General features: G+C 39.4%; 1 protein-coding gene across 1 annotated transcript in view; it reads left to right on the top strand.

Annotated features, from left to right (window-relative positions):
• The first annotated feature begins 3,693 nt into the window (after positions 1-3,693).
• Positions 3,694-11,263, top strand: part of LOC126320847 (cholinesterase 1-like) — a 196,981-nt gene continuing 189,411 nt past the window's right edge. Inside the window, exon 1 of the mRNA XM_049994126.1 lies at positions 3,694-3,773. Within this exon, the coding sequence (XP_049850083.1) occupies positions 3,705-3,773 (69 nt within the window). The 5' untranslated portion in view covers positions 3,694-3,704. The remainder of the gene's footprint in view (positions 3,774-11,263) is intronic.

The following is an 11,263-nucleotide window of genomic DNA, read 5'->3' as shown; positions in this document are numbered from 1 at the left end:
TGACAAAACTCTACCAGCTGGTGAGCAAGATGTATGAGACAGGCGAAATACCCTCAGACTTCAAGAAGAATATAATAATTCCAATCCCAAAGAAAGCAGGTGCTGACAGATGTGAAAATTACCGAACTATCAGTTTAATAAGCCACGGCTGCAAAATACTAACGCGAATTCTTTACAGACGAATGGAAAAACTGGTAGATGTAGACCTCGGGGAGGATCAGTTTGGATTCCGTCCAAATGTTGGAACACGTGAGTCGATACTGACCTTACGACTTATCTTAGAAGAAAGATTAAGAAAAGGCAAACCTACGTTTCTAGCATTTGTAGACTTAGAGAAAGCTTTTGACAATGTTGACTGGAATACTCTTTTTCAAATTCTAAAGGTGGCAATGGTAAAATACAGGGAGCGAAAGGCTATTTATAACTTGTACAGAAACCAGATGGCAGTCATAAGAGTCGAGGGAAGCAGTGGTTGGGAAAGGAGTGAGACAGGGTTGTAGCCTCTCCCCGATGTTATTCAATCTGTATATTGAGCAAGCAGTAAAGGAAACAAAAGAAAAATTGGGAGTAGGTATTAAAATTCAGGGAGACGAAGTAAAAACTTTGAGGTTCGCCGATGACATTGTAATTCTGTCAGAGACGGCAAAGGACTTGGAAGAGCAGCTGAACGGAATGGACAGTGTCTTGAAAGGAGGATATAAGATGAACATTAACAAAAGCAAAACGAGGATAATGGAATGTAGTCAAATTAAATCGAGTGATGCTGAGGGAATTAGATTAGGAAATGAGACACTTAAAGTAGTAAAGGAGGTTTGCTATTTAGGAAGTAAAATAGCTGATGATGGTCGAAGTAGAGAGGATATAAAATGTAGACTGGCAATGGCAACGAAAGCGTTTCTCAAGAAGAGAAATTTGTTAACATCGAATATAGATTTATGTATCAGGAAGTCGTTTATGAAAGTATTTGTTTGGAGTGTAGCCATGTATGGAAGTGAAACATGGACGATAACTAGTTTGGACAAGAAGAGAGTAGAAGCTTTCGAAATGTGGTGTTACAGAAGAATGTTGAAGATTAGGTGGGTAGATCACATAACTAATGAGGAGGTATTGAATAGGATTGGGGAGAAGAGAAGTTTGTGGCACAACTTGACTAGAAGAAGGGATCGGTTGGTAGGACATGTTTTGAGGCATCAAGGGATCACAAATTTAGCATTGGAGGGCAGCGTGGAGGGTTAAAATCGTAGAGGGAGACCGAGAGATGAGTACACTAAGCAGATTCAGAAGGATGTAGGTTGCAGTAGGTACTGGGAGATGAAGCAGCTTGCACAGGATAGAGTAGCATGGAGAGCTGCATCAAACCAGTCTCAGGACTGAAGACAACAACAACAACAATGATTGTACTGTAAAAGTTCATTTTTTCTACATATATGGCTGTAGAGTCTCAAGTTGTTTAGCGCAGTTTCGAAGTTTCATTAATGTAATACCCTGATGTTCTGTTAGACAGATGTAAGAATATAAGGGTAGCTTCCACACACGACAAATCGTAACAACGTTAGATTAGTCTGTCAGCAATTGAAAATGCTTCGCGGGAAGCCTTGGGTTGTGCAACCGAGTCGTTGATTATGTTATGAAATGGAGTCGACGACTCCACTGAATATAAGAGAGCATACAATCGCTCCAAGAAAATGTAAGAGATAACAATAACAATGGCTCTGTTCGACTCACATTAGCTCGTTGTTGAAGTGCGGGTAATTACTCGTCGAACTTACTTGTATACCCACGTAAATTTACACCGAAGTGCCAAAGAAACTGGTACACATGCCTAATATCGTGTATAGCCGCGCCGTAACATGACGTGGAATGGACTCGACTAATGTCTGAAGTAGTGCTGGAGGGAACAGACACCATGAGTCCTGCAGGGCTTTCCATAAACCCTAAGAGTACGAGGGGACGGAGATCTGTTCTCAACAGCACGTTGCAACGCATCCCAGATATGCTCAGCAATGATCATATGTGGGGAGTTCGGTCGTCAGTGGAAGTGTTTAAACTCAAAAGAGTGTTCCTGGAGCCACTCTGTAGCAATGCTGGACGTGTAGCGTGTCGTAATGACCTGCTGGAATTGCCCAAGCCCGTCGGAATTCAAACTGGACATGAATGGATACAGGTCATCAGATGGGATGCTTACCTGCATGGCACCTGTCAGGGTCGTATCTAGACGTATTAGGAGTCCCATACCGTTTCACCTGCACAAGCCCCACAGCATTACAGAGCCTACACCAGTTTGAACAGTCTTCTGCTGACATGCAGGATCCTTGGTTTCATGGAGTTGTCTCCGTACACGCACGTCCACCCACTAGATACAATTTGAAACGTAACTCGTCCGACTAAAAAAGATGTTTCCAGCAAACAACAGTCCACTGTCAGTGTCGACGGGCGCAGGCAGACGTAAACCTTTGTGTCGTGCAGTCATCAAGGGTACACGAGTGGGCCTTTAGCTCAGAAAGCCCATATTGATTGTTTTGTTGAATGGTTCGCACGCTGACACTTGTTGATGACCCAGCATGGAACTCTGCAGCAGTCTGCGGAAGGGTTGCACTTCCGTCACGTTGAATGATTCTCTTTATTAGTCGTTGGTTCCATTGTTGCAGATTCTGTTTCCGGCCGCAGCGATGTCGGGGATTTGGTGTTTTACCGGATTCCTGACACTCACTGTACACTCGTGAACTGGTCGTACGGGGCAATCCTTCTTCTTCGCTACTTCGGAAATGCTGTATCCCATCACTTTTTCGCCGAACGTAACACCACGTTGAAACTGTCTTAAATCTTGATAACCTGCCATTGTAGCAGCAGTAACCCATCTAACAACTGCGCCAGAGACTAGTTGTGTTGTATAGGCCTTGCCGACCGCAGCGCCGCATTGTACCTGTTCACAAATCTTTGTAACTGGATCCGAATGCCTATACCAGTTTCTTTGGCGCTTCACTGTATTTTGAGTAAGCTCCTTTGCAGTATGTCGAAGAGGGGATACTACTCACCATTGTCTTTTAACCCACGCCTGCTCCCTCGATCCAATATTTTTCTCTGTCTATTATGACGACACGGTAGTTGTCACACTAGATTTGCTTCCATTTGAGAGTATCCAGGGTCTACTTCCCTTTTGGCCATCCATTTCTGGTATACAATGTTTCCCCCAAAATTACTTACGACTAATTTTCAGGATGGTTCCCTTGAAGAGGACAAGGTTCAGTTGCTTACAGTCTATCTTTATCGGATACGTACTGATATTTTCCTAAGTATCACGTTCATGTTAACAAGTGCAGTAGTTATCTGTTTCCATTAGTTTCAAAACATTTAATTCTAAAACGCGTAAAATCAATATCGTCGTTTAATTACTAAAATTTAAATACTACTTCATAAGCACTTTAGTATGTTTCTTTTTATTTTTATTTTTTTAATTTTTTTATTTTATTATCCTTAGGACGTATATTTGGCGAAGCACCTCGTCTGCTCAGCAAAATTTCCAGTAACTTCACCTTCTTCATTCCGTGGAAGTTTCCACACGTGCATGATTATGAGATAACTTATCAACTGGCTGCCACGGCAATTGGACGATGTTCTTAAGATATATAAAAAACGTGGCCAGGTGCCCAAATGTCGGACAGATTCCCCCAGCCACCGTAAGAGGAGATCAACACCAGTCCGCTATGCAGCTTATCACAGTACTTGAGTTAACCGGTTTACTCCACCTCTCTCTATCACTGGGTTACCTGTTGGTAAGTCTGTTAACAAGCCTACCAAGTGCTTCTACTCGTAGTGTAACTTAAATATTTGCCAGCAATAATTCTACAGAAACGGGTCTGATGTCACGAGAAAAATATACAATAGATGATCTTAGACGTCAGTAGTGACAACTGGCAACATAGCGGTATTTTGGTTGTAGTACTATTTGTTGAGTCTGCCTCCTACTTTCAAAACTATTGGGCCATTTTTCTTAAAACTATGCAATTTAGATGGTACAGTTAAACCAAAGGTTCAGATGGATGTAGATGATTTATTCTTAGTCAGGAAAGCATAACATGAAAACGTAATACATAGTACTGTCAATAAAAACGAAGACGAAATTCAAACACCGAAATATTTATACAAGTAGAACAACAATAACGGTAGTAGTTGTAGTAAAATAAGAATTCTAACTAAACATAGACTTACATCACTGAGTTAGCATTAGTCTGAAAAGTACCTCGCACTTCCCTTGCGTTCATTACTTGCTGAATTCAACTATTTACGTTAATAGTAGCCGGTGATACAGTGCCTGTATCGCCGAAGTTTGAGGCCGTATCCTCGTATACCTCTATAATAATCTTTTTCCCATTATTGCTGCTATAGCAACTTAAGTGGTTCACCAGTAAATACATACTTATTTGACGGAAGTATGTATTATTACATGTGTTAACTGATGTTATATTGTCTGTATTCCTTGTAACAGTTTCTGCGGATGCTGTCCTAGTAGCTAAAAGGTAATCGTAACTTGCTCACTATTGCTTTACGGCGATAGATGCAGCAGTGCATCTCCACTATGCTGTCGTTGGCGTAGTTGTATCTGATGAACCTGTAGACACAAAAACACCCCATCGATACAGCCCTTAAGGTACTTCTTCAACAAGCTCCGTCATCATATCGAAAGCATAATAGTGTGATAGTACCCCTCTACCTGTCTCTGTCCGGTAGCAATTATGCGAATAAGACTGAATGAAATACTGTCGACGGGTTAAAGCAACTCCTTTGCAAGAGTAATTGTTTCGATTGAAAGGGCGTCGGTTCAGTCCTACTTGCAGGATTGGACCGAAATATTGTGAACATGGACCGTATCCTGAGCTGTAAAATGATGAAGAATAGGATAGCACAATCCGTGATTGGGCTCGCCAAGCAAAACCATTTATGAACAAAGGAATCCTAGTGAAAAGTGGGAAACGACTTTCAGTATGCAGTCTGTAACGAGAGCAATGTGTAGAAATCCGTTGACACTGGGAGAAAGCAGAGGACCGACTGCACCAGGGTTTTTCTAGCACAGAGAGGCTTGCTTCACACTGTAATGTGGTTTACCGTGGCGGGCTCACTAGCGCATGGATCAATGGTCGGAAGTACGCAGAGGTTCATTATTCACAGAGACTGTCACTCGACACGTCTATTCAGCTCTGTGTTGTCAGAAGTCCTCTCTTCTTAAAACTCGAAAATCATTGGCCTTTATTTGGCTGTTGGGTTCAGATACACTCCTATAATGGCTCTTCGCGTCTTACACAGCTTAATGGGGGTACTGAGAATCCCCACAAGTTCAAAGAAACAAATTTTTTCAGGAGGTACAAAAAGCACACCACGTCTTACCATTACGTGAAATTCCGCTTATCTTCTCATTTTTCGTTAATGAATGTAGACTGGAGAATGACATTGCAATGCAGACAATCATAGCACATTTTCGTGATTCTAAGGAAACATTTATTTAGTGAAAGTGTGGGCTTTCTCAATGTTTTGTAACAAATAAGCATAGATCATTGCCTAACTCATACATTACTGGTGATATGGACCAAAATCAAACAAATTATTCCGATTTTCCGTTCTCTTTAGCATGTGTTTCATTCTTTGACATATGTTGGTCAGTTGTGTAGGTCAGAGTAGAAGTTCTGGATGATTTCTTTTGCTAGAAGGAATGGTAGACATCGTCTTAGGTCATTCATTTTAATCTAATTTATAGGCCCGTGATCTTGATAAACCTGTGCGTACAGGGCTTGGTGGAATTACGGATGGATCCGCCAGTTATAATGTGTGCTTTTTTGCTCCATCAATGAAGGGCCCAACTTTAACAACATTAAGACTTTCATTTCAGTAGGAGAACTTCATGAACTGTGTTACATGAAGTATTCTTTGTTGTTTCTTTGTGTACCTATTCCTTGAGTTTCAACTATAATGTGGTCATTTTGGCAGAAGTATAGCTATCATTAATTAAAATTTTGCATCTCGTATCATTTGGGTATTTTTACTTCAAAATTCATCCTTGTGCTGAACTCTTATTAATTTTGCATACTCTTTCCGCAAATACATTCTATCTAGTTTGTAGAAGCTAGGTGTGGTCTCTTAATGGAATGTAATGGATGATGAACTGAAATCTTCCGTGTGCCACAAGCATTAAACAAAATCTTATCATTGCAAAGTTTTTATTGTTGCCTCTACAAGAGGCCACAAAACAAATAAAGGCGTCCAGCATGTTTTCCAATATTTTCATTTATATAATCAAGAACAAATGAACATATTTCATCAAAAAATTTTCGTGCTATTTCTTCATGATAGAGGTAAAATCTGGTTCTTCCATTCTGTAAGTTATGTACATCAAAGGCATTTACTGAAAGCTGAAACAAGTAAAATATGTCTTGCACTGGCATCTGAGACATTTGCAGGTGCTGCTTAAAATCAGACAAGAGGCCTCCAATGACGTTTTACCACAAATAACAGCAGTAATCGATTAAACCAAAATGTAAGAGAAAATATCTATTATTCTCTCTGTTTATAGCAGTGGTCACAACTTAAAATTTTGAGAAAAAACGTATGTTTAGTGCATGTGGGGTTTCTCTTCAGTAAATGTGATACAGTGGCTACATAAAAACGCAGAAAACGTCAAAACATGGAGATTTTTTCTATATCGTGATCGACTTATATTTTTAAAGTACAAAATCACAGATAACTCAGTTTCTTAACTAAACGGACGTGTGGGGCTACTCGGTATTCGCATTCAGTTGGTGTTGACTGCATCAGACTTTCCTAGTAACTGTCCATTTTGAGAATCACACAGACACGCAAACAAGGGCAATGTGTCACCAAATGTGAACCATCTTTTTCCTTCGCCACCTACCTCGCTCAATTATCTGACAAATTTAGCATTATAAAGAGCGAGAGAGAGAGAGAGAGAGAGAGAGAGAGAGAGAGAGGGAGAGAGAGAGAGAGAGAGATAGATGGAGGGGGAGGTCCCAAAAACCGGCCCCCCATTATGTTTCTGATTTTGAAAAGATAGAAAGTAGTAATAAATTATATTCTAAAAGCACGTAATATTTGCACTATAACTTAGTACACCATTCACATTTTACTCTTATAAACTATTATTAAAAGGTATCAAGGGAAACAAAAATAAAAAAAATCGTTATTCATAGCGAGTTTGAGAAATAGTCACCAAAATCGGAGCACTCATAAAAATAACGAAAATACCACTACATATTCGTAAAGTTAGAATCAGGTTTCAAAGTAAAGTAAAAATAAAGTAGCTTCAAAGTATGTGTAGGATATCATCTTCCAAAAGGTTGCGTCTCCTTTGCTACAGATTATTCCTGAAGCCTTTCTTCCTAAGGGTTTGCTCTTGTCACGCTTAAGAAAAATACTAGTTCGCTTTTCCCAGCAGTTTCGTCTTTGAAAGTGTGTTTAATTATACTTCCGTTTTTCAAAAGTCATTACGAGTAAGCTCAAAGGGAGAAGCTTCCATAGCAAGACAATACTGTATCAGCTCTCCTTCAAGATGTTAACACAAAATATGCAAATTGAACTGATGCAGGAAATTCAAATCATCATGCTGTTGACTGTGTAAGAAAAAGTCGCTCAATCCAGAACAACTCTATTCGACTTGCAGAAAAACTGATTCCATCATCACTTTAGGTCAGTGAATTTTGTATGAATATCAGACAAGCACCGGTAGCCACTATTTCTGGAATCGACAAAATACTAGCGAGGTCTTTGTGTGGAGAACTGTACAGTCCCAGTGGACAAGAGGAAAGACCACGTGTCGCTGTCATGCACAATAACTTATGATATATGGACAGACGAGCAGCCTGTATTGATTACACGGCGAGAACAGCACAAATTACGACGAACGTTGCGCGTTATTACGTCCATTAGTAACTATCCTCTAGTAGCTAGTGAGCATGGGAAGCGTTTTGAAAATTTCGTCTCGCAATGCATCACCACACAATAAATCTCCGATGGTCTAGCAAAAGTAATGTATCTTGACTAGAGCTGAACTTGCCCCTGCTTTAATGGTAGTTAATTATGAGTGCAGCAGCGAGCAGAAAACCACGCATTAATGCACTGAGTCGAGCAGCTCCACATAGGACTAAACCTGAACATCACAGAGAAGGGAGCATATTGTTCAGTGAGTCTTTACATATGTTGCTTGTTGGGTGGACAGTGAATGTTAACAGATTTGTCTTCCTGTCAACTGGCGTTCCTGCCGTAAGGTAACCTCCCTGTACACAACCCATATTTTTCACGATGTTTTCTCCAGAAAGTTCGTCATTTGCACTGAATAGCACTGTGACCAGACCGGTTTTACATTCAGATTATGTAGAACGTGTCTAGCTTAGTCTACAACACTACAACATTCCGTGACCAGTTCTGAGAACAACTGAAACTAATCAAAGATTCTCCGACGTTTAATTCTGTACTCCGCAAAGCGCCCTATGTTGTGTAGCAGAGGATACTTCGTGTATCACTCTCACTTTCGTCTTTTTCCTGTTCCAGTCGCGAATATTGCGTAGAATGAACTACCGTTGGGAAGTTTCCACATATGCTAGGATCTCTTATATTTTTCCCTTCACGGTTTTTTCATAAGATATTTGCTGGAGCAAGCAGTATATTTGTTGACTCTTCTAGGTACAAATGCCCTTGGAAAGTTAAAGGTTGATGCACAAAGCCTCTCATATAGCATCGGCCGCTGTGACGTTTTGGTACTGTCTAAACGAAACCATAATGAAACGTGCTGCTTTTCTTGGGATCTCTTCTATTTCATGTGTCTGTCGTATCTGTTAACGGTCCCAGACGTAGAAGCAGTACTTTAGTATACAGGATTACCCAAGATAAATGATCAATATACAAAGATATGACAGGAACCATCATTTGAAGCAAAGAAGTCTAGTAAACGTGAGTTCTAAAACGCATACCTTTACAGCTATGAGCTTTCTTCATCTATGGTATTGTAAAAAGCATCTCTTCGACTGCAAGGTCTTTGCTTTCAATGATTTGGAATGAGCTAGTAAGGACCAAAACAATTAAGAACAATCTAGTAAACATCGACACTAGAATGCATACATAAATAATTGTGAGCAGTTCTTCGGTAGAATATTTATGTTACACAGTAGCAGAGATGAACAAGTGCCCAAAAGCTCTTAGGGTGTACAAATTAAGAGCTCATTTATGCTGAACGCCTTTTTTCTTGTTTTGGTCCACACTGTCATTTCTCAAAATTCAGAAAACAAAAGCTTGCATTAGATGAGATGTGTTTGACAGCATCGAAGATGAGGTGGTGCTCATAGCACTTAAGGATACAGGGTACTTTTCCGACTCAATATTATGTAAAAATCAACACTTATTTTTTCAGCCACTGTTTATAGTGTATATGTTTTATAGGTTTTTTGTTGATATTAGGTAATGCAGCACACTTTCTAGACAAATTAGAAGTATTTTGAAAATTTTTGAACCTGCTTAGAGTTATTAAAAAATTACAAACAAATTGATGAATTTTTATTCCAATATGCTTCCTCAAATGAGGAACCATTTAGTCCAGTGTTATACATTTGAAGGAGACCAAATTTTTGCCAGATATGCATGACATGATGGCTGAGGTACCAGATCTATTTAATTCCACCCATTATGTAAATTACAAGGAATAAAAAATATCACATCTTATATTATAATTTTTATAATTTTTCCCTAATAAAATGTTATTTTTTCTATTATTTAGTTGATTCTGCAATAAAGCTTAGGTCTACTACATAAGAATAGACATTTGCAAGTTACAGAAAAAATTCGAGCAATGCTTTATAAATTTTGGGAAATATTTGCACCTGAATCCTTAAACATACAACTTGTGGGAAATTGCGAATAAAGATATGAATCCAATTAAACTGTGCCTCTGAACGTTCCTGAAGCATAGTCTTAATCCTGCAGTATTACTTCATCTTCAAGCTATCTCTTGGCACTCCGTTTAGCACTTCCTGCTTCTTTGGTAACTTGAAGAGCGAATCTTTCAGCTTCATGCACCCATTGTCTATCACATGCAAGCATTTAGTCTTCCATATTCGAACCACATTTTATGCCTAAATGTCTCATGACTTCCAACCTTCCTATCACTCCATCATTGAAACATATCACTGCATCTAGTACAGCAATCTATTTAGTCCTACAAAACATTCTTGAGCAATCTTCCCCATATGCAATGGTTCAAAATTTCTTTTGTATTCTGAGTGCCCCCATAAAACATTTACTAAGCTAAACAGGATCACTCAGCTCTCTAAAAATTCATTTCATTTCATTCATAGCAGGCTTAGGAAGAGAATGCTTATGATGGTATATTTAACCAGTTTATTTTGTTTTTTGGTAATCTGAATCTGCTCCTTTGGGGCACAGTCTGCAAACAGGATGGTCATCTGTGGACAACTTATGAAAGTAGGTGGCCCTTACACTTTTTCTCATTGCTGTAACATCATTCAGAGATGCAGTTCGTCTAATGGTCAGTCAGTAAGAACTCTGAAGATAGTCTGTTTTAGTTTCTGCCTCAGACAGACAGAGATTTTCAGTCAGATAGCAACTTCCCTTTCATTTCTCTTCGTAGCTTCCTCAATATAGCACCCATCCTCTTTTGCACATGTCCACAACACTCTAGATTTGTTAACAAGGCATCACCATAAGCACTGAACTCATTAATTTTATTGAAAACTTTAGAATCCCCATCACCAAGGTACTTCGTACATCTATCGTCATAAATGGGCACCGATCTCTGAATTATTTTTAGAGCTCCCTCAAACTCAATATCTCTACTGTAACAATCATAATTCTTAGAACACTGACGTTCAATATGTCCTTGAGTGTTACGATGGCAGGTGTGGCAGTACTTAGATAAGCACTCAACATTCTCTAGTGAAGTAGCACACCATTCAAGGAACGATGTCCCGTCAAGTGCAACAGCAATGTCCCTGGTTCCACTAATATTTACTGTTTCTTCTACTGCACGATTCATAGATGCTTTAGACAATACCGTCAAGGCTCCTAAAAGTATTTTTATGTACTTTCTGAACCTACTGGTAGGAGGAGGAAGGTCCATCAAGCCACAAAACGTTTGAGCAGCCTTTTTTCCATTTCCTATTGCAAGCATTGCATACACTAACTTCAAATTCACATCATACAAATAATGACCAATGTTTGAAGTCATATTCGACGTAGATTTATTGCAGGA

The sequence above is a fragment of the Schistocerca gregaria genome, chromosome 2, assembly GCF_023897955.1.
Source record: "Schistocerca gregaria isolate iqSchGreg1 chromosome 2, iqSchGreg1.2, whole genome shotgun sequence".
NCBI classification, from domain to species: Eukaryota; Metazoa; Arthropoda; class Insecta; order Orthoptera; family Acrididae; genus Schistocerca; species Schistocerca gregaria.
Note: the sequence above shows the minus strand (reverse complement) of the source record. Positions and strands in the feature narration are given on the sequence as shown.